General features: G+C 43.3%; 1 protein-coding gene across 4 annotated transcripts in view; it reads left to right on the forward strand.

Annotated features, from left to right (window-relative positions):
- Nucleotides 1–21,900, forward strand: part of CFAP47 (cilia and flagella associated protein 47) — a 665,273-nt gene that overhangs the window by 158,921 nt on the left and 484,452 nt on the right. For all 4 annotated transcript variants that reach the window (XM_075913261.1, XM_075913262.1, XM_075913264.1 and 1 more), the window contains exons 29-30: nt 5,510–5,726; nt 6,594–6,803. In XM_075913261.1, the coding sequence (XP_075769376.1) occupies nt 5,510–5,726; nt 6,594–6,803 (427 nt within the window). The remainder of the gene's footprint in view (nt 1–5,509; nt 5,727–6,593; nt 6,804–21,900) is intronic.

Genomic DNA, 21,900 nt, shown 5'->3' on the forward strand with positions numbered 1-21,900 from the left:
ATCTTATTGTCATGCAACATTGCAGGCTACACTTATGTCTGCTAACATCTGCAAAACTATCTCATCCCATCTAAGCAGAGATTGGAATGTCTGGAAGACATAAACACAGAGGGGGAAGACGTATTGGAATTGGGATTAAACTGAGTACACATTATGTCTAGGAGTTTTGTTCATACAGGTAGCCCCTCTCCCCATATTTAATTGGTTACAGGATAACAGCCTTGTGCCAGACTACGTTGCCGAAGGGGCAAAAGTTAGCTGCCACAGTCACTGAGTTTTAACCTTGTGCTAGGTGCACACAACCTGTGGTTGGATTCTACTGTGCCAATAAATGGTTACAAAGTCTGGGCAAGTTTATGCATTCTTACTCACACAGGGAGATGTGATATATGACTGGAGCCATCCCGCTAAAATATGTGAGACTGTTCTAGGAACAGTGGCACAGTCTTGTCCTGTCTGACAATGGCCATGCTGCCATTGTCTAGGAGAAATTCAGACAGAGCTCTCCAGTGAAAAGTGAATTTGCAATAAAGTAGATCTTCATCACATAACTAACCCAAGGTTTTAAAAAGGGCAAATAGTTGACATGAATGCTTCCCTTTTCATACACTAAGCAATGATAAAAACTGGTTTAGATTAAAAAACAAAACAATGAATGTTAATATCTGACAGTGAAAATCAGAATGAATTATTTAAACTAAGCAGACAAAAATACTGATAATAAGATGCGTTTTAAGAAACTGAAACACTGAGATCATTAGTGAAACAAAAAAAAATCTATTATAGTCTCACAGTAGTTAAAGTTGCATTAACATTGTATTTTTACAAGTCCCATGCCTTTTTTTTTTTGCCCCCATACCATGGGGAGCTTGAACTAAGGATGTTAGACTAGTCGACTATCACATAGAGGCAGCAAAGAGGGAGAGGATACTTCAAAGGGCAGCGCCACACATCGCCCCTTTGAATACCACCTCAGCGTTTCAAAGCAGCAGTGCCACCTGGAGTCTGGGGTCAGCTGGGGACTCTCCAGCTGATCCTGATCTGTGTGTGGCATTTCCATGGAATCCAGGATCAGCTGGGGAGTTCCCAACTATCCCTGGGCTCTGGAGAAATGTGGAGCAGAACCTGTGGTCTGCTGGGGAGTCCCCAGCTGATCCTGGGCTCCATGCGGCATTTCTGCTGAACCTGGCAGTGCAACATTGAGGAATAAGAAATCCTCCGGAAAAGGCTTTATTTTCTGGAGAATAACGTCTAGACTGGCGCTTTTCTCCGGCTTTTCTCCAAGCCGGAAAAAAGCGGCAGCCATGTTAATGCAAATGCAGCGGGGAATATTTAAATCCCCTGTGGATTTGCCTATTCCAATGTGCTACATTAGCATCCCTTTTCCGAAAGGGGTGCCAATGTAGACGTAGCCACAGAGTTTAGTTAAGCTTTTCCTGTGCTCCTTTGGGCTTGTAATGGGGGTAAGACACATTGATTCTTTTCAGCGGGTTGTTTCTTGCTTTCCTCAGAAAGGATTACAAGAAAATTAGCTATAAAATTCTAGCTCTTTTTCTTAAGATTATCTGTCTGATCCTTCCAAATTGGGGTCTATGATTTTCTGAATATTCACATTTGAAAAGAAGTAAGAAATTATAGACATCTGAGTCATAATCTTATGTTATGTGTTTTTTTTAAAGGACACTGAATTTCAAGTAAAAAGTTGTGTTTGAATAGTTTAATTATTTTTCAGTTAATAGTGAGCGATGTAATATGGAGCGCCACAGAGACTACTGTTACAACAGAATATATATTGAAGGCAACAAATATGTTAAGGCTTTCTTATTTACAAAGCACATATGTAAACTATTTTTTGTATTAAAATGCTAGGGAAATACATAAATGAATGTATTTAATGTAAGTAAGATTGCTTTCCTCTGTAAACTAAATCATAAAAGAGCAGGAAATCTAAAGTTGAGGATTAAAATGTAGACAAATCAAGCACTCTCATGTTACAAAATGTCAGAATGAACTTTGTCCATGTAATTTTAATTTGGTCTCTTCATATGTATACATTAGGATATGGTGTTTAATTATGTGATCCTATACTAGTTTTTACACAAGCACAGGATAGGAGATGAATTAGGGCTCTGTAGTTGTGGTGCTTTCTGGGGGTACCCAGAGTTGCGAGGCACTTTGCTGCCACCTGCCCTTAATGTGGGGAAGCCTTATTGGTTGCCTGCTGGAGGACAGCTCTCTGATGCTACAAGCATCATGAACACTGTGCAGGTTCTGCTGTCTGTGTGCAGATTAGTGATAGCCATGTTCCAATCCTCGAGCCCTCTGAGCATTTTCCTAGAGTGTCCTGCCCCTGTTTCACTGGATACTCACAGTAGTTACAGTTTGCTACTCCCAAAGAACCAGAGCACTCCAGCTTACTGGCTTCATTTCAGGCCACTGCTCTATTTAACACACAACTATTAGATTTGTTTATAGTGAAAATAAGCAAAAGTGAATTTAACCAAGATATAAGATTAAAATAATAGAAAATAGGTAGAAATGTTGGAAACAAATGTTTACATATTCAATAAAATCATATGCTCTTGCCAAAGACCTACCAGCATTTTCAGCCATGCCTGGCTGAAATCCATTTTTTTTTCATGAGACAAAACTTGCTACTAGCTTGTCCCTTACTTAAAGCATACTGTATGTTTCTTTGCCACCCCTGGGGTATCAGAAATGCATCATGAGACATATGATACACAATGAGCAGACACAGATTAGTGTTTGACACCCCTTCTCTAAATAGAATCTTCTGATGATCTGCTTTAATGTCAATAACTTAATGTCATTATAGATACATAACTTCTTAAATATTATCTGTGCATACCTTAACAGTAATTATGGTGACCAGTGAGCTATTTACTCTTGGTAGAGATCGTATATGTCACCCCTTGGTGAATTATTGTGCATATAACAGACCCAGCAGATTGCTGTAAAACTCTGTGCCCCCTGTGCCCTTTGCCAGAGAGAACAAAGAGGTTCCTCAGTCACAGTAGCGAAGGAATCTGCTATTAATAGAAACTCTGCCTCATTGTTGCAGAAGTTGGAAGCTATGTAGTGAAAGAGGAGAGGGTTTGTAGGAAGAGAGAGAATGGTTTCATGGCTAAGGTATTGGAGACTTGCATTCTATCCCTGCTTGTACCACAGCATCCTTATATGGTGCTGAGCAAGTCACTTGCTCTACACATTCCTGCATATAGTTGAAGGCTCTGTCACAGTATATATGCACAAGGGGGCCAAAGTAAGACTGCATGAGCAATATATTTTTCTAACATCAGACTGCTTGATTTGACAAAATTCTAATCATTAACATCGTATTTCATAATTTTCTATCGTTTAGGCATGATAGTAATAATATGAAGATTAGGATTTAACCATATCAAGTTTTTTGGGAGGTGGGGGCAATGATAATACACATTAAATTGATATTGGAAAAGGCTTGTTTGTACTGTCAGAGGCTTATACAGTATCCAGTAATTTAGGCAAAGGTGACTTAGCCAAGTTGTGCATTTCTACATCACTGAGGTATGGAACTTAACTGGACAAACTTGGTAATCAGTCCTTATTGGAACCACATCTAAGAATAAAAAACAGGACTATGTAGCACTTTAAAGACTAACAAGATGGTTTAATAGGTGATGAGCTTTCGTGGGCCAGACCCACTTCCTCAGATCAAATAGTGGAAGAAAATTGTCACAACTATATATACCAAAGGATACAATTAAAAAAATGAACACATATGAAAAGGACAAATCAAATTCCAGAACAGAAGGGGAACGAGGGAGTGGGGAAGTAAATGTCTGTGAGCTAATGATATTAGAGGTGATAACTGGGGAAGCTATCTTTGTAACGGGTAAGATAATTAGCGCCTTTATTTAAACTTGAGTGTAAAGTGTCGAATTTAAGCATGAATGACAGTTCAGAGGATTCTCTTTCAAGTGAAGTCTTAAAAGGCCTTTGAAGCAGGATGCAGGTAATCAAGTCGTTGAGACAATGTCCTTTCTGGTGGAAATAGCAAGAAACTGTTTTTTCTTTGTGATCCTGTCTGATATCTGTTTTGGCAACAGGGTTTGTTGCAAGGGAAGGTACCAGGGTTGGTATTAGTGTGGTATGTCCTGTGGTTGTTGGTAAGAATCATCTTGAGGTTAGGTGGTTGTCTATAGGAGACTGAAAAAGCCAGACGAATATCTAGAAACCAACTACTTCAAGACAGACCCAAGAAAACTAACAATAGAACACCACTTGTCATCACCTACAGCCCCCAACTTAAACCTGTCCAACATATTATCAATAAACTACAGTCTATACTGGAACAGGATACTAAACTCTGAGAGGATCTGGGAGACAGACCCATAGTCTCCTAAAGACAACCACCTAACCTCAAGATGATTCTTACCAACAACCACAGGACATACCACACTAATACCAACCCTGGTACCTTCCCTGGCAACAAACCCTGTTGCCAGCTTTGTCTACATATTCACTCTGCTGATACCATGATTGGACCTAACCAAGTGAGTTATAAGATCAAGAACACATATTCCTGCGCATCCAGAAATATAATTTATGCAATCGTGTGCCGAAAGTGTCCATCTGCTATGTACATTGGACAACCGTCTCAGACACTTCGCCAAAGGATCAATGCCCACAAAACAGATATCAGACAGGATCACAAAGAAAAAACAGTTTCTTGCCATTTCAACCAGAAAGGACATTGTCTCAACGACTTGATTACCTGTATCCTGCTTCAAAGGCCTTTTAAGACTACACTTGAAAGAGAATCCTCTGAACTGTCATTCATGCTTCAATTCGACACTTTACACTCAAGTTTGAATAAAGACGCTAATTATCTTACCCATTACAAAGATAGCAGCTTCCCCAATTATCACTTCTAATATCATTAGCTCACAGACATTTACTTCCCCACTCCCTCGTTCCCCTTCTGTTCTGGAATTTGATTTGTCCTTTTCATATGTGTTAATTTTTTTAATTGTATCCTTTGGTATATATGGTTGTGACAATTTTCTTCCACTATTTGATCTGAGGAAGTTGGTCTGGCCCACGAAAGCTCATCACCTGTTAAACCATCTTGTTAGTCTTTAAAGTGCTACATAGTCCTGTTTTTTGTTTCAGCTACACCAGACTAACACGGCTACATTTCTATCACTATTCTACATGTAAGAATATTTTGACAGGATTATTGCCTATGATTTTATATTACAAGTTTGAATGGTCAGTATTTACTTTTTTCTTCTTTTCTAAATAAAGATAGGATTAGAAATGCAAGATTTGCTATTTCCAAAATTATATCTTGTGATTTGTTAGGAATAATCAAAGTAAATAACAGTTCATATGGTTCCTATATTTTATTTCTTTGCTGTCTGAATAAGATGAGTATTTTTAAAATGCTGTTTTTGTCCTGGGAAATGGCATAATGAAATTTTGGACTACTTTTTGTATTATTCAGGATGGGAAAATATTCTTGAAAATGTAAGTGTGAAGAAGAATGAAGCTGACAGCCAAAGTCATGAGAGAGAAAATACATTTCAACAATTGCTTTTTCCTCATGAAGACAGAGGGGAATACATCTTCCAGAAAGTGATAACTGCAGTTCAGAACTGGTTCACTCTCTTCGGTTGGTCTAAGGGACCTAATCCTATTTCTATTCCTCACTCACTAAGACGGTAATAGTATTTTGTTTCTCAAATGTTTCCTAGGAAAATGTTGCATTGTATCAATGTTTGTTCCATCATTAGAGATATTTTTGGATGGCAAGTTATTTTGAATATGCAACTGACTAATTAAATGGAGAAATCCAAAGATATTTTCATTAGTAATGTATTAAAATTCTTTATCAATTGTAAAACAAAAAGATCCACATTTTCTTTTTTGTTTGTTTTTTTCTGTTTATAAAATGTTCCCAAACAAGAGGCTCCGAGAGCACATAGAGCTCTAAAACCATATACAATGCTTACTGTAAATTGAGTTTTATCCCAGAGTGAACCCAGTTTCTTACAGTAACAACTTTATCAAGACCAAGGCATGTAAATTAAGTGTTCTTCCTTTCCACCAGCCCAAAGGGTCAACAAATGGATTGATGGGGAAGTACATTCTAGTAAATAGAGCCTTGTCAGCAGCCCTTTGAATATGATATCTATCAGCAGTTAGGTGAATCACCTGAGTTAGTCATAGCTATTTGATAGCACTGAAAGAAAGAGGCATTCTATCATTTGATTGATTCCCAAATGTACTGGCTTTTATATACGGTGAAAATGAAAGCTTTGAATTATACTTGAAATATAATGGTGACTACCTCAGACTCTATTTATTAAATTATTTATTAAATAGTCTAACCAATTAAAAATCCTGTGCTCTCATAACATCTGTATAGAAATCAAGAAGTACTGTATTGCTCACAATCCATTCCCCAGGACTTTACATAATGGTTTATTAAGGAATTCTTCACAGTTAATGGTTCAATAGATATGTTTAGTGCAAGCCTATTTTAATATCTTTAAAATGATAACGTCAAGTTTTTTCCCACTATTTAGTGATGTGTGTAAAATCCAGATGGCTTCACCTGATGAAAAAGTTTTTAAACAAAACCTTGGCAAAGATACAAAGACTGTTTATGACATGCTACTCCATCTGAGTGGACAATTGCTACCAGGAATTACTTCGAGCCAGTCATTGCCTGCTGATCCTATTGAAAGAGTGGTCCAGCTCCACTGGCAGCATTCTACAATGCTCACTTTTCTCAAGTAAGCTTTTGTATAGGTAGATATGCTAAAGTTATTTTTTTATTATTTTCCTGTTATGTTTCCTATTGAATAAAATGCTTTTCCTGATTTTTTTCAGGTCATTAAAAGGGTAATGTTTACAGTATATTACAATGAACTTGATAGTAATATATTCTGTGAAACTTGTCATGTTATGTAATATTAAATAGCAACTCTAAAGCTGAGGAACTAATTTTGTTTTTGACATGATGGCAATACCCGTCATTTGAAAAAAAAAAACCCCACCACTCTAATATCTCCTTAGAACGTTCTGTCAGGTTATTTCTCCTTATTGTATCACCCAACTGAAAAATCAGTGTAACGAAGACTGAGAACTTGGAGAGAGGAACTTTATGAAGCTTCCTTCTTACATTAGAAAGAGAGAGAGAGACAGAGAGAGTGAGTGCAGATCCTAGGAATTTATGGATAACTTGACTCTTATCCAGTGTTCTCTCTAATCATTTTCATCCATGTGCAAACCTTTTCCATCCATGAGCGGAATAAAATTTTTATATGCATTGAGGCATGTGTGAACATGCACCACAAGTAGAAACAAATAACTTAGCTGTGGGCACTCTTCTAATCAGCTGGGCAACATTTGAATCTTTCCTGAGTGGCCACACAAGTGCCCAACTTACAGGGACCACTGATCTCACCTTCATAAATCTCATAGTCAGTGCTACTGCTTCATTATGCTGTGTTTGGTGTCTTAGATTAAAACATTTTTGGTTAAGAACTTGGGGTGATTTTATCAAATTTGAAATCTGGATAATCTGAGACACTATGAAGCATTTGGACACAATGAACCCAAAACATTCCATGCATATTTTGGTGTTTCCTCTTGATTGCTGACAGAGCATAACTCTGCTGCAAGGAAAACAGACTACAGTAGACTTCCGATAATCCGGCACCTTTTGGACCTAGGTGGTGCCGGATTATCAGATTTGCCGGAGAATCGGGAGGTCCGGTACAGCTGTGCGGCTTAACAGCTGGCCAGGACACAATCTCCCTCCCCCTTTCCTCCCCTTTCCTCTTCACGGTGTCTCCGTGCTGTAACCTGATCTTCCTCCCCCTCCCTTTTTCCCTTCTTTGAAGCAAAATGCTCTTCTCCATACTGTAACACGATCCCGCTTCCCCCAACCTTATGCTCCATCTGGTTACAGCCAGCATGTGTGCTGAGTGGCAGGCTTTTTAATCAGCTGGTCAGGAGCGCTTGGCATTTTGATGCCTGAGTATCGGGAGTGCTGAACAATGGGATGCCGGACTATTGGAGTTTTACTGTAGTTCCTCCCTGATCCTAAACTATGACCTATCAATTTACACTTGTAAACTAAATTCAAATTATATAGCACATTAATGCACATCTATAATGCTTTTAATTTGCAATGAGAAGCAGGTTACATAAGAAGATAAATTCAGCTGGTTTTATTCACAACATTTGAAATGTTGATACTAAAGGAATTTAAAATGAAAAGGCCTGTGAAAATCTCTCTGAACAAGAAGTCAGAATGCTTTTGTACTCTGAGTAAAGTAGACTTGAAAGTTATTCATGCTTCCCAAGTAATGTTTCTTGATATTCTATTCTTTGAGCTAAAATACAGATTTTTTAAAACTAGCAATTGGGCACACCAGAGCATCATTTATGTTTTATTACTATCAGTTCTTGTGATAATTACAGCATTATTGTGGACTTGAATTCTTCTGGCTCTGACACCGATAAGGATGCTCAGTCTATGTTTTGATGCTTCAAATTAAAGAACAATTATTGGACCGAAGGCAACTTGCTCAGATTTATATGTACTTTTCAAATCAAAGTTATGCTTTTTTAGCCACATTGGCTGAAATGAAAGTTCATTTCACGTAGGAATTGCCCTATATACGTTAATAGAGTTGGCTTATTATCCCAAGATGCACTCATATATAACTTGAAACATCTATAAAACTAGTTTATAAAGTGATCCTGGTTAGAAGTTCAATTCCAAATGTGAATGTCTTATTTGGAAGGAAGGATATGCCTTTAAACAATTCTTCCTTTTAAAATGAAAAGTGTGGGGTTTTGGTTTTTAAGAAAAGCAGTTTGGAAACCAAAATGAAAAATGCTTCACTGTGTATGAATTGTGAAATATCCTTGAAACCTAGGCTGATAATGTAAAACTGGCATTTCTGAAGTGAGGCGTGTCAATATTCTTGGGATTCATAGCCTGAAAAGAAAATGTTATTGGAAAAACAGATTTTTATCTCACTGTTATACTGAATTGTTAGTCTGGAATAGGACACATCTTGCTCCCTGTGAGTCCCTTCTTTTGCCTGTTGTTCTTCTGGAATGATAGACCCTTCTTCTGGGAGCCCACCCTCAGGAGTTAGCTCTGTCTCTGTGACTCTCCTCTCTAGCCATAGCCAGCCCCAAACTTCTGGGTTTTCCCCTACATTAGAGTCTTGCTTTTCTGCTTGTGAGGCTGAGAGATCTAATGGACCATCATGTAGCTCAGCCCTCTCTGGCCAGGAGGCAATCTGTGAGTTACACCACAGGTGTGATTATGTCTCTAATTGGTTTTTTTCTTCCTGCTGTACAATATGGATGGGGAGATTTCATTACAGGCCTTAACATGGCGGTTACATTTTTAAGACTAAAAAACCCATCTCCTACGGTCATAGCTAGTCTTCTAATGGCATACTAAGATTCTGAACTAGAGGAGTCTCTGATGTGACTCTTCAGCTAAGTTAAGAAGACTTAAGTCAATGTTCTTCTCTCATTCTCAATTGATATATCAGTCTTGTGAGGATTTGGCCTTAGCTTGTTTTGAAGAATCCAGTTTTACAATGTAAGTGCAGAGTTGCCGCAAAGCTCATTGACACAGGGGAGGGAAAAAGAGAGAAATAGTTACCCTGCAGTCAATAGTTTAAAAGATTGCATAGCCTAAAAAGATTATTGTGATCCTCTAATCTGATGTCTTGTATAACAGAGGCCATAGGATTTCCAGCCCTGCCCCTTCTGCTGAGGCTAGGGTTGCCAGATGGTCCCCCCCCAAAATACCGGACATGCGGTATTTTGGTCAAGCAAAAACCAAAACAAAACCTCAATGCGGGCTAAAATTTTTTGTTAAGCAAAAAAAACAGAGTGCAGGATAATTGTGGGGCTGCAATTGCGGCTCGGTCCCGCCGCCCGCGTCTCACTGGTCTCCTGGGGGGCGGGGGCGCAGCTAGTGGGCCCCCCCTTCCCCAGCAGACTAGGTTTTCTCGTGGACGCCTGAGGTAGAGCAGCTGGGGTGCTGCCGGTTGGTCCCGCAGCGCCGCTCCTCGGCGCTACTGGACCAACCCGGCAGCACCCCAGCTTCTCTGCCCCAGGCGTCCTGATTTAGCCGCTGCTGAAACTGACCAGCGGCTGACTACAGGAAGCCCGAGGCAGAGTTGCTCTTCCCCGGGCTTCCTGGAATCAGCCGCTGATCATTTTCAGCAGCAGCTGACTTGGGACACCTGGGGTAGAGCAGCTGGGGTGCTGCCGGGTTGGTCCCCTAACCTACCCGGCAGCGCCCCAGCTGCTCTGTCCCAGGCATCCAGATTCAGCTGCTGTTGAAACTGATCAGTGGCTGATTCCAGGAAGATCGGGGCAGAGAAACTCTGCCTCGGGCTTCCTGTAGTCAGCTGCTGGTCGGTTTCAGCAGTGGCTGAATCTGGACGCCAGTTCTGACTTACGTACAAATTCAACTTAAGAACAAACCTACAGTCCCTATCTTGTACGTAACCCGGGGACTGCCTGTACAGGAAAATCCTCTTTTGGCAAGGCCAGAGCCTCAGTTGCTAGAAAGGAGGTGCATAGGGAACTCAGATTCTGCACACACTATCTGCTTCCCTTTTGGGATTTTTGGTTTATTTTGGAAGTTTTTTAACCAAAATGTTTTCTTGCAGGCTAACTAGCTAGTATTGTAATCTTGCAAACAGACTGCTATCAAGTAGAAACAATGTAGACCTTCAAATGCTGGGAGCTGCTGCAGGGCATTTCTACTTTAGGCAGTCCAATCAAAGATTGCTTTGTAATGATGGCAATAACATGATGATTTTTTTGTCCTCTCCGCCATATACTTCAACATCTGTGATTTCGCTTTCAATCCACTTCTCGCTTCCCCCCACCCTGTTCCCTGCTCCTAAATCTATTGTTGAACAATGGGATATGGTGCATTTTTATGCTAATATGGTCGTTCTGTACTTGTTGAAATTATAACTATCTGGTTTATGAGCATATTTTTTATGTTCGTGGCTGTTTTTTCTCTCTCAGGCTATGTCTACACTACAAAGTTAATTCGAATTAACAGACATTAGTTCGAATTAACTTTGATAGGCGCTACACTAGCAAACTGCTAGTTCGAACTTAAATCGACCTAGAGGAGCGCTTAATCCGAACTAGGTAAACCTCATTCCACGAGGACTAACGCCTAGTTCGAATTAACTAGTTCGAATTAAGGGCTGTGTAGCCACTTAATTTGAACTAGTGGGAGGCTAGCCCTCCCCAGCTTTCCCTGGTGGCCACTCTGGGCACCACCAGAGAAACTCTTCTGACCCCTCCCGGCCCCGGAGCCCTTAAAGGGGCACGGGCTGGCTACGGTGCCCATGCCAGGTGCAAGCCTGCCAGCACCCAGCCAGCAGACCCTGTACCTGGCACGGCTATAGCCAGCCACCCGCTGCCACCCAGCCCTCCTCCTCTTCCCAGGACCAGGCTGGCGGCTCCCGGGAGCCTGCCCAGGTCCGCAAGAGGCAGGCACCCACCTGGTCTAGTGCAGACATCGTGGACCTCATCCACAACCTCTGCACTAGGCACAGGAAAGTGGCCGTCTAGGGCAGGATAGCTGCCAGCCTGGCCACCCAGGAGCAGGTTTGCATGAAAATCAAGGTGGTGCAGTGAGACCCCCGACCCTGAGCCCTGAGCTTAGAATGGCCGTACTGGGTCAGACCAAAGGTCCATCTAGTCCAGTAGCCTGTTTGCCGACAGCGGCCAACACTAGGTACTCTGGAGGGGATGGACCGAAGACAATGATCAAGCCATTTGTCTCGTGCCATCCATCTCCAGCCCTCCACAAACAGAGGCCAGGGACACCATAGCCCTGGCTAATAGCACTCCATGGACCCTGGCTAATAGCACTCCATGGACCCAACCTCCATGATTTTATCTAACTTCTCTTTAAACTCTGTTATAGTTCTAGCCTTCACAGCCTCCTGCAGCAAGGAGTTCCACAGGTTGACTATTTTCTTTGTGAAGAAGAACTTTCTGTTATTAGTTTGAAGCCTGCTACCCATTCCTTTCCTTTGGTGTCCTCTAGTCCTTCTATTATGGGAACTAATGAAGAACTTTTCTTTATGCACCCTCTCCATACCACGCGTGCTTTTATAGACCTCTATCATATCCCCCCTCAGTCTCCTCTTTTCTAAGCTGAGAAGTCCCAGTCTCTTTAACCTCTCTTCATATGGGATCTGTTCCAAACCCCTGATCATATTAGTTGCCCTCCCCTCTCCCACCCTCTCTCTTCCCCTCTCCCACTTCCTTTTCCCAGTCTCCCCAAGTTTTGTTCAATAAAGAGAGTTTCTATTTTTGAACACACATGTCCTTTATTTTGTACATCAGGAAGGGGGGCTAGGGAGGGGTAAGTGGAAGGAGGTGAGGGAGGAATGGGGTACGAGCCCCCGATGGGGAGGACTGGGGTGGCTCTGCGGGCTTCTCAGGCTGAAAGCTCTCCTGCAGCTCCCCAATTGCCCCCTCTCCCCGGATGGCAGCCTGCGGCAAGTGCAGCCGGTCTGATGGCCGAGTGCTGTGATGTGCCGAGTGTGGGCACTCAGGACACTCCAAACCAGGACTGCTTTGCTGTCCCTCATCGAGTTAGACAAGCGAGCAGGGAACCCCTGAGAACTGTCTGTCTGGGGTGGGGGTCGGGTCCCTTTAAGCACAGCCCTCGACTAGCCTGAGACAGCAGCTCCACGCTCTAAGTCCTAATCTGATGCCCTGTCGGCACTGCTTCCGACCATCCTTAACCCCGGTTCAGGGTCCACTCAATGTGGACATGCTAGTTCGAATTAGCAAAACGCTAATTCGAACTAATTTTTAGGTCTAGATGCACTAGTTCGAATTAGCCTAGTTCGAATTAACTAATTCGAATTAAGTTAGTTTGAATTAGTGCTGTAGTGTAGACATACCCTCACATTTCAATTTGCATCTTTTGTATTCCAAAAGCATATATATTATTTCTTAACAGCAACTCCTACTTGTTAAGCAGTTACAATAAATTATATTCCCTTTTTAAGTAGGAAATATTTGTACTAGTCACGAAGTAAGTTTAGTTCTTGGAGTGCTAATCTGTATACATGTTCCACTGTTCTTAAGTGTATATCCAGTGCTCACACATCAGAGAATTTTCTAGTCAGCAGTATATACTGGGACAGTGCATGCATCTGCTGTCTCCTTGTACATACCAATGAGAGTTTAAAGGCTGGAGCTGCACTGCCACAACCCAGTTCCTTTTTTATCACATGTGGTATGTATCACAGCAACTTTTTCTGGATCAACCTCTACTTAAGTATTTGTAATTAGGTAGCAGTACTGGTTTAGTTAAGGTAGGGAAGCTCTAGAAGACACCATAGGGAGAAGTGGCTCTCTTTCCCCAGGGTCACTGGGTCACCATGGTTACTGGTGGTGCTGGCTGCCATGACGGCACATAGAAGATACCCAGGCTTCAAGAACTGCCTGTCCCACAAGGCAAATGTGACTCTGAACTGTGGACACGTGAAATATATGTTTTGCCTTGATGAGGAACAAGCTCCAGAATGCTGTGAAATCTGTAGTTCCTCTTTGAAGTGACCTAGGAAGGCGATCTGCCTGAAGGCTTTTTTTTAACGAAGCAGTTGATTTGATACAGACTCTGATCCTTCATTCCAGGTGTCCATAGGCTGTCAAAATCTGTCCCTGCATTGACTTTGAAACTGGCTGAGGGATTGCTCAGGCTAGTTTCCTGTCAAGGAATGCATAGAGGCAGGTAGGACTCAGAGTGAAAGTCTTCCAAGGAGAAAAAGAGGTTACTGCCCTCTGCTGTCCTGACTCTGAGGCTACATAAAATTATCATGCTGTTGGACATTAATGATGCCTTAAATCTTAGGAAATGTTCCTTGAGCACTGGAGCTGGTTCCAATTGAGTGGACCCAGCTGTACAAAGGTCTTACCCAAAGTCAGCAGGGCCGACAGCGACTGTGGATCCCGAATCAAGGTGTGTGTGGGGAACTCCAGCTCTCCAGTCCCCGGAGTCATGTGAAGCGATTCAAAGGATCCTGGAGCTCCGGCTGCAGCTGTTGCTACTGTGACAATGGAAGCAACTGGAGTCTCCAGGCTCCTTTGCATCACCACGCTCTGGAGCCAATTGTTGGGTCTGTGTTCACCTCTTCGGTAACCAAGACAGTTGAAATGATCACCAGCTGCTACAGGACCTGGCAGAAGCCTTACAATAGTATTTGCTGTCCTGAGTTCTTCAGCACAAATACTTGCATGTTTACTACCATACCTACCCATAGGGGCTCTTAGAATAATAGAATAGTAGGACTGGAAGGGACCTTGAGAGGTCATCGAGTCTAGTCCCCTGCCCTCATGGCAGGACCCAGTACTGTCTAGACCATCCTTGATAGACATTTATCTAACCTACTCTTAAATATCTCCAGAGATAGGCTTCCACAACCTCCCTGGGCAATTTATTCCAGTGTTTAACCACCCCGACAGTTAGGAACTTTTTCCTAATGTCCAAGTGTGAAGGAGTGAAGCAACCCCGCACTAGATTGGGGCCCCGTGAGCCACAGGAAACGAGACTGAATGAGGAGAACCACCCCATGAAGTCAAGTATCAGAGGGGTAGCTGTGTTAGTCTGAATCTGCAAAAGCGGCGAGGAGTCCCGTGGCACCTTATAGACTAACTGAAGTGTAGGAGCATAAGCTTTCGTGGGCAAAGACCCACTTCGTCAGATGCATGTAGTGGAAATTTCCAGAGGCAGGTGTAAATATGCAGGCCAGAATCAGGCTGGAGATGATGAGGTGGATCCAATTAAGGAGGATGAGGCCCACTTCTAATAGCTGATCACACCTCCAGCTCATGACATCGCCCACCAGTGCAATGGAGACATCATCGCCAACTCGCAGGAGCCCCGCGGCAGACGTGAATGTGAGGCGGGACGTTCTAAAAGGGTGCCCACTGTCCTAGAGTGGGGGAAGCACCGGCTGGAGCTCCAGGCGGGAATGGAGGTATGCAGAGGAGGCAGGTAGGAAGTGGCCCAGGCGGTGTCGTGTAGCCCGCGGACTGACATGTTTAGGGGCAACTCCCTTGTCAGTCAGGCAAGGGAGATAGCTATCCCTGCCTTAGGGCCCTGCGCCGGGAGTGAGGGAGGGCCCGGGTCCCCCTATCTCACCATTGCTTGTCGGGCTTCTATTTCTGGAGAGGAGCAACGTTAGCGACGGAAGCTAAAACAAACCCAGATCCCAAATGGTGTCCTTTAACACCAACCTAAAACTCCCTTGCTGCAGTTTAGGCCCATTGCTTCTTGTTCTATTCTCAGATGCCAGGAAGAACAATTTTTCTCCCTCCTCCTTGTGACACCCTTTTAGATACATGAAAACTTCTATCTTGTTCCCTCTCAATCTTCTCTTTTCCAAACTAAACAAGCCCAATTCTTTCAGTCTTCCTTCATAGGTTATGTTCTCTAGACCTTTAATCATTCTTGTTACTCTTCTCTGGACCCTCTCCAATTTCTCCACATCTTTCTTGAAATGTGGTGCACAGAACTGGACACAATACTCCAACTGAGGCCTAATCAGCGCAGAGTAGAGCTGAAGAATGACTTCTCGTGTCTTGCATACAACACACATGTTAATGCATCCTAGAATCATGTTTGCTTATTTTGCAACAGCGTCAAACTGTGACTCACATTTAGCTTCTGGTACATTCTAACCCCTAGATCCCTTTCTACTGTACTCCTTCCTAGACAGTCGCTTCCCATTCTGTATGTGTGAAATTGATTGTTCCTTCCTAAGTGGAGCACTTTGCATTCGTCCTTATTACACTTCATCCTGTTTACCTCAGATCATTTCTCCAATTTGTCCAAATCACTTTGAATTATGACCCTATCTTCCAAAGCACTTGGAACCCCTCCCAGCTTGGTATCATCTGCAAACTTAATAAGCATACTTTCTATGCCAATATGGGTATGTCTACACTACAGCGCTAGTTCGAACTAACTTAGTTCGAATTAGTTAATTCGAACTAAGCTAATTCGAACTAACGCATCTAGAACTAAAAACTAGTTCGAATTAGCGTTTTGCTAATTCGAACTAGCAAGTCCACATTGAGTGGACTCTGAACAGGGCTTAAGGATGGCCGGAAGCAGTGCCGGCAGGGCATAAGAGGAGGACTTAGAGCATGGAGATGCTGTCTCAGGCTAGCCGAGGGCTGCGCTTAAAGGGTCCCGACCCCCACCCCGGACACACAGTTCTAAGGGGTGCCCCGCTTGCAAAGAAGTTCTGGCTTGGAGTGCCTGGAGTACCCACACTGGGCACATCACACCACTCGGCCATCAGCCCGGCTGCACTTGCCGCAGGCTGCCATCTGAGGAGAGGGGGCAATTGGGGGGGCTGCAGGAGAGCTTCCACCCCCAGAAGCCCGCAGAGCCAGCCCAGTCCTCCCCATCAGGGGCTCGTACCCCATTCCTCCCTCACCTCCTTCCACTTACCCTTCCCTAGCCCCCCTTCTTATTGATGTACAAAATAAAGATAACGTTTCTTCCAACATTGACTCTGTCTTTATTGAACAAAACTGGGGGAGACTGGGAAAAGGAGGTGGTAGAGGGGAAGAGAAAGGCTGGGAGAGGGGAGGGCAACTAACATGATCAGGGGTTGGGAACAGGTCCCAGATGAAGAGAGGCTACAGAGACTGGGACTGTTCAGCTTAGAAAAGAGGAGATGGAGCGGGGACAGAATAGAGGTCTCTAAAAGCAGGGGTTGGGTGGAGAGGGTGCATTCAGAAAAGTTCTTCATGAGTTCCCAAAAAGTAGGACTAGAGGACACCAAAGGAAAGGAATGGGTAGTAGGCTTCAAACTAGTAAGAGAAAGTCGTTGTTCACAAAGCAAATAGTTAACCTGCGGAACTCCTTGCTGCAGGAGGCTGTGAAGGCTGGAACTAGAACAGAGTTTAAAGGGAAGTGAGATCAAGTCATGGAGGTTGGGTCCATGGAGTAGTCTTAGCCAGGGGGTAGGAATGGTGTCCCTGCCCAAAGTTTGTGGAAGGCTGGAGAGGGATGGCACAAGACAAATGGCTTGGTCACTGTCTTCGGTCCATCCCCTCCAGTGTTCCTAGTGTTGGCCGCTGTCGGCAGACAGGCTACTGGGCTAGATGGACCTTTGGTCTGACCCAGGACGGCCATTGTAAGCTCAGGGCTCAGGGTCGGGGGTCTCAGTGGACCCCCTTGATTTTCATGCACACCTGCTCCTGGGTGGCCAGGCTGGCAGCTCTCCTGCCCTAGACGGCCACTTTCCTGTGCCTAGTGCGGAGATCGTGGACGAGGTCCACGATGTCCGCACTAGCCCAGGAAGTTGCCCGCCTCTTGCGGTCCAGGGCAAGCTCCCGGGAGCCGCCAGCCTGGTCCCGGGAAGAGGGGGTGGGCTGGGGGACATCGGGTGGGTGGCTCGAGCCGTGCCAGGTGCAGGGTCTGCTGGCTGAGTGCTGGCAGGCTTGCACCTGGCACGGGCACCGTAGCCAGCCCGTGCCCCTTTAAGGGGTCCGGGGCTGGGAAGGGGGCATAGAGTTTCCCTGGTGTTGGCCAGAGTGGCCACCAGGGAAACCTGGGGAGGGCTAGCCTCCCACTAGTTCGAATTAAGGGGCTACACACCCCTTAATTCGAACTAGCTAGTTCGAACTAGGCTTAATCCTCGTAAAATGAGGTTTTCCTAGTTTGAACTAAGCGCTCCGCTAGTTCGATTCAAATTCAAACTAGCGGAGCGCTAGTGTAGCGCCTATTAAAGTTAGTTCGAACTAACGTCCGTTAGTTCGAACTAACTTTGTAGTGTAAACATACCCTATCTAAATAGTTGATGAAGATATTGAACAGAACCGGTCCCAAAATAGACCCCTGTAGAACCTCACTTGTTATACCTTTCCAGCAGGATTGTGAACCATTAACAACTACTCTGAGAATGGTTATCCAGCCAGTTATGCACCCACCTTATAGTAGCCCCATCTAAGTTGTATTTGCCTAGTTTATTGATAAGAATATCATGTGAGACCATATCAAATGCCTTACTAAAGTCTAGGTATACCACTTCCACCGCTTCTCCCTTATCCAGAAGACTTGTTATCCTATCAAAGAAAGCTATCAGATTGGTTTGACATGATTTGTTCTTTACAAATCGATGCTGGCTGTTCCCTATTACCTTATTATCTTCCAATTGTTTGCAGATGATTTCCTTAATTACTTGTTCCATTATCTTTCCTGGCACAGACATTAAACTGACTTTATTTTCCTGGGTTGTTCTTATTTCCCTTTTTATAGATGGGCACTATATTTGCCCTTTTCCAGTCTTCTGGAATCTCTTCTGTCTTCCATGATTTTCCAAAGATGATAGCTAAAGGCTCAAATACCTCCTCTTCAGCTCCTTTAGTTTTCTAGGATGCATTTCATCAGGCCCTGGTGACTTGCAGACATCTAACTTTTCTAAGTGATTTTTAAGTTGTTCTTTTTTTATTTTATCTTCTAAACCTATCCACTAGCATTCGCTATGTTAGGTATTCCTTCATCAGATTTCTCGGTGAAGACTGAAACAAAGAAGTCATTAAGAATCTCTGCCATTTCCAAGATTCCTGTTACTGTTTCTCCCTCCTCACTGAGCTATGGGCCTACCCTGTCCTCTGTCTTCCTCTTGCTTCTAATATATTTATAGATCTTGTCACCCCAGATCATGGCTTGTATCTCTAGGGTGGATGTCCTTCTAGCTATTGGAGATGCATTTGTCCTAATGCTATCCAGATTCCTGGACCTAATTGCCTTAATGTTTCCAGCACCCTGTCATGCTTCCCTTTCACCCAAGGAGTGGGCCTCATCTTTCTTGGATGACGACTTTCTTTCACCTTTCAGCTCCCAGGAAAGTCAACAGCCATTCCTAGCTAGGCCCCATGACTTGGGAATTTTGATCTTGACCCAGGATATACCATGGTCTAGTGGGTAGAGAGGGTATTAACTTGGCCCAGCATATGGATCAGATGTTTTCAAAAAGTGTGGGCCACTTACTGCATTGCAGCTTTCTAAGACTATGGCATATGAAGCATGTAGGCCAGTTGGAGATAGCAATATTATTTTGAGGTGGCCTCTTCTGCACATTTAAGGAGTAGACTGTCACCCCCATATCTGTCCCTGCTCTGTCCCCAGAATCAGGACCAGGAACAGGTGACTACAGTACAGCAAGTTCATGGTGAAAGGCAAGATGTTCCAGTCACTACAGCCTCATCATGCCCTGATGGTGCCTTGGCAAAAAAGATCAGTTGATCACTATTCCCAGGGACTATTTCAGGATCACATGAGACAGGAGATGATAATATTGGAAATACATGCTGAGTAGGCCCGGGATGTGCCACATGAACTCCTTCTCTTATATTTGTCAGCCCGGGAATGGCTGCCCCATTATTATGTATAGCAATCCCAATTATTAACAGTTAACATAAGCCAAGAAAGATTAGAAAGCTGTCTTGGGAGCAAGACTCCTATTATATTTTGCAGTTAAGGGAAATAGAGCTAACAAAGAATGGAATTTTACTGTGTTGTTACACTTCATCTATTTTGAAAGTTGTTTGAAAAATATATTTTCACAGTGCACTAACTGCAAAATGTATAACAGATGAAATTATCTCCAACAGGGTATAAATACTGACTAACCAGGTGTTGAGACAGTTGGGAAGTTGCAATGGAGTAAGGAGGCTTGAAAATTAGAAAAGGAGAGGTACATGCCAGGAAGAGGAAATAGATAAGGACCAGAATGAGATATGATAAGGGCAAAAAGGGTACAGTTACTCCTAAATCATAGAGGAAATGAGACCGTTAGCAGAGTGAACATAGGGTGTCAGAAACTGCAAGGAGGATCTTTCACAGCAGTTGGTAGTCATAGGCTTCTGTGTATATGCTGCTTTGTTTAAATCTAATCAAACCTGACTTGTCCAGGGTCTGGCATTATTAAACAAAAGAGAAACTTGAGAGTCCCTAACTCATGAAATATATAATATCAGTTAAAATTCTTGTTGATTATTGGCTATAGATTATTGACAAATTGCTGATCATGAATTATTTATTATCAACACAATCAGTAAAGGACTGTTGGAGTATGCAAAATCCGTATAGCAAATGCCAGCATCAAAGTGAGCAGATGGATAGCATTAGGTCCTGGTTACTGGATATGAAAAGTTCAATTCACACATAATCCCTAATAGTGGCCAATGAAAGAACTCTCCAAGGACACCAGAAATCAATGCCTAAGGATAGGGAAGCGAAGTCTTTCTACTGATGGGCCAAAACTCTTACTCCATCTTAAGCCTCTAAAAGAGGATCTTGAACTACCATGCTATCTGGGCAAAATATGGCCACATAAACTAGTGAGCCATACAGTAACTCATTGACAAGCTGCTGCAAGAACATAGGGTTGATTTCCAGACTATCCCAGCTGATGGATATTTTCTGGCCAGAACTGTGGTGTAGCTGCCCTGGATGTGGCAGACACAAGGCAATGGCTTCAGAGATCATGATGTGCTGTTTTGTGTAGCTGAACATGGCATGTATACCTAAGGAATTACAAACAACTATAGAGGACCAGCTGTTCATGGTCTGCTCACTGTTGCAGAGCAAGACTGATGAGCCAATGAAATTCCTCAAGGACTCTAGGGCTACCTTCAGATCTTTGGGTATTTATACCCAGCCTCTAGGACAGTGGTGGGCAATAACATGGCAGTTAGCCTCTGGCCAACAGGAGCTATGATCGCTGTGGCAGTTCAGGTAAATATAGCAGTGGTGGGTGCCCCAACATGGGATCTTAACCATGTCCTCTCAAAACTGATGAGGACTCCCTTTGAACCCATGGCTATTTGCTCCCTGTCCAATCTCTTCAGATACATTGCCTTTCTCATGGTGTTCACACTGACCAGGAGAGTTGGGGAGCTGTAACCATTAAAGATGAACCAACCTATGCAGTCATCTAAAAGGACAGAGTATCCATAAGAATACCTGCCAGATTTCTTTCTCAGGTGGCATCTAAATTCCATGTCATTGAGATCATCCATCTATCTGTATCCTTCTTAATGCCTCATGCTGGGGGAGCGGAGCAGAATTTGAGCATACTGGAGATGTGCAGAGCTGGATTGTTCTGCTTTGATAGGACTTCATCATTATATATAGACAGTCAAGGGACAGGCTGTGTCTATACAAATGCTATAGAACTAGATCATCCAATATGTCAAGACATGCTGTTGGCTATGGGAGCAGTTACCAACCAAGGTGATAATCCACTCCACCATGGCTCAGTTTACTTCAGTAGCCTTTCTAAATCTGCTAATCTAAGACATTTGCAGTGTAGGAACTTGGTCATGCATACAGATGTTTCTGAAGCACTATGCATTGGTGCAAGCAACCAAGCGTGATGCTAGATCTGGAAGGTCTGTGCTGCCGTCCGTACTCACAGACATTCCTCGTATTCATTTCCACTGAGAGTTTGGGAATCACCAACTGTGAAAATTGGGAGAAGAAAAAGAGATTACTTATCTTTACAGTAACTGATGGTCTTTGAGATGTGTAGGCCTTATCCATATTCCACAACCTACTCTCCAGCCCTGCTACTTCTGAGTCTTGATATCACAAGTTCTCATAATGTTCAAGGAGCTGTGTTGTGACAAGGAGGCTCCACTATTTATATGCTCATTGGAATACATATAGAGAGGAAGGGCACATACATTGCTCTGGTGGATATTGCTGACCAGAAGGTTCTCTGATGTGTGTGCAATGGATGTGCACTCAGCAGCTGTAGAATATGTATACAG

The sequence above is a fragment of the Pelodiscus sinensis genome, chromosome 1 (genome assembly GCF_049634645.1).
Source record: "Pelodiscus sinensis isolate JC-2024 chromosome 1, ASM4963464v1, whole genome shotgun sequence".
NCBI lineage: Eukaryota > Metazoa > Chordata > Testudines > Trionychidae > Pelodiscus > Pelodiscus sinensis.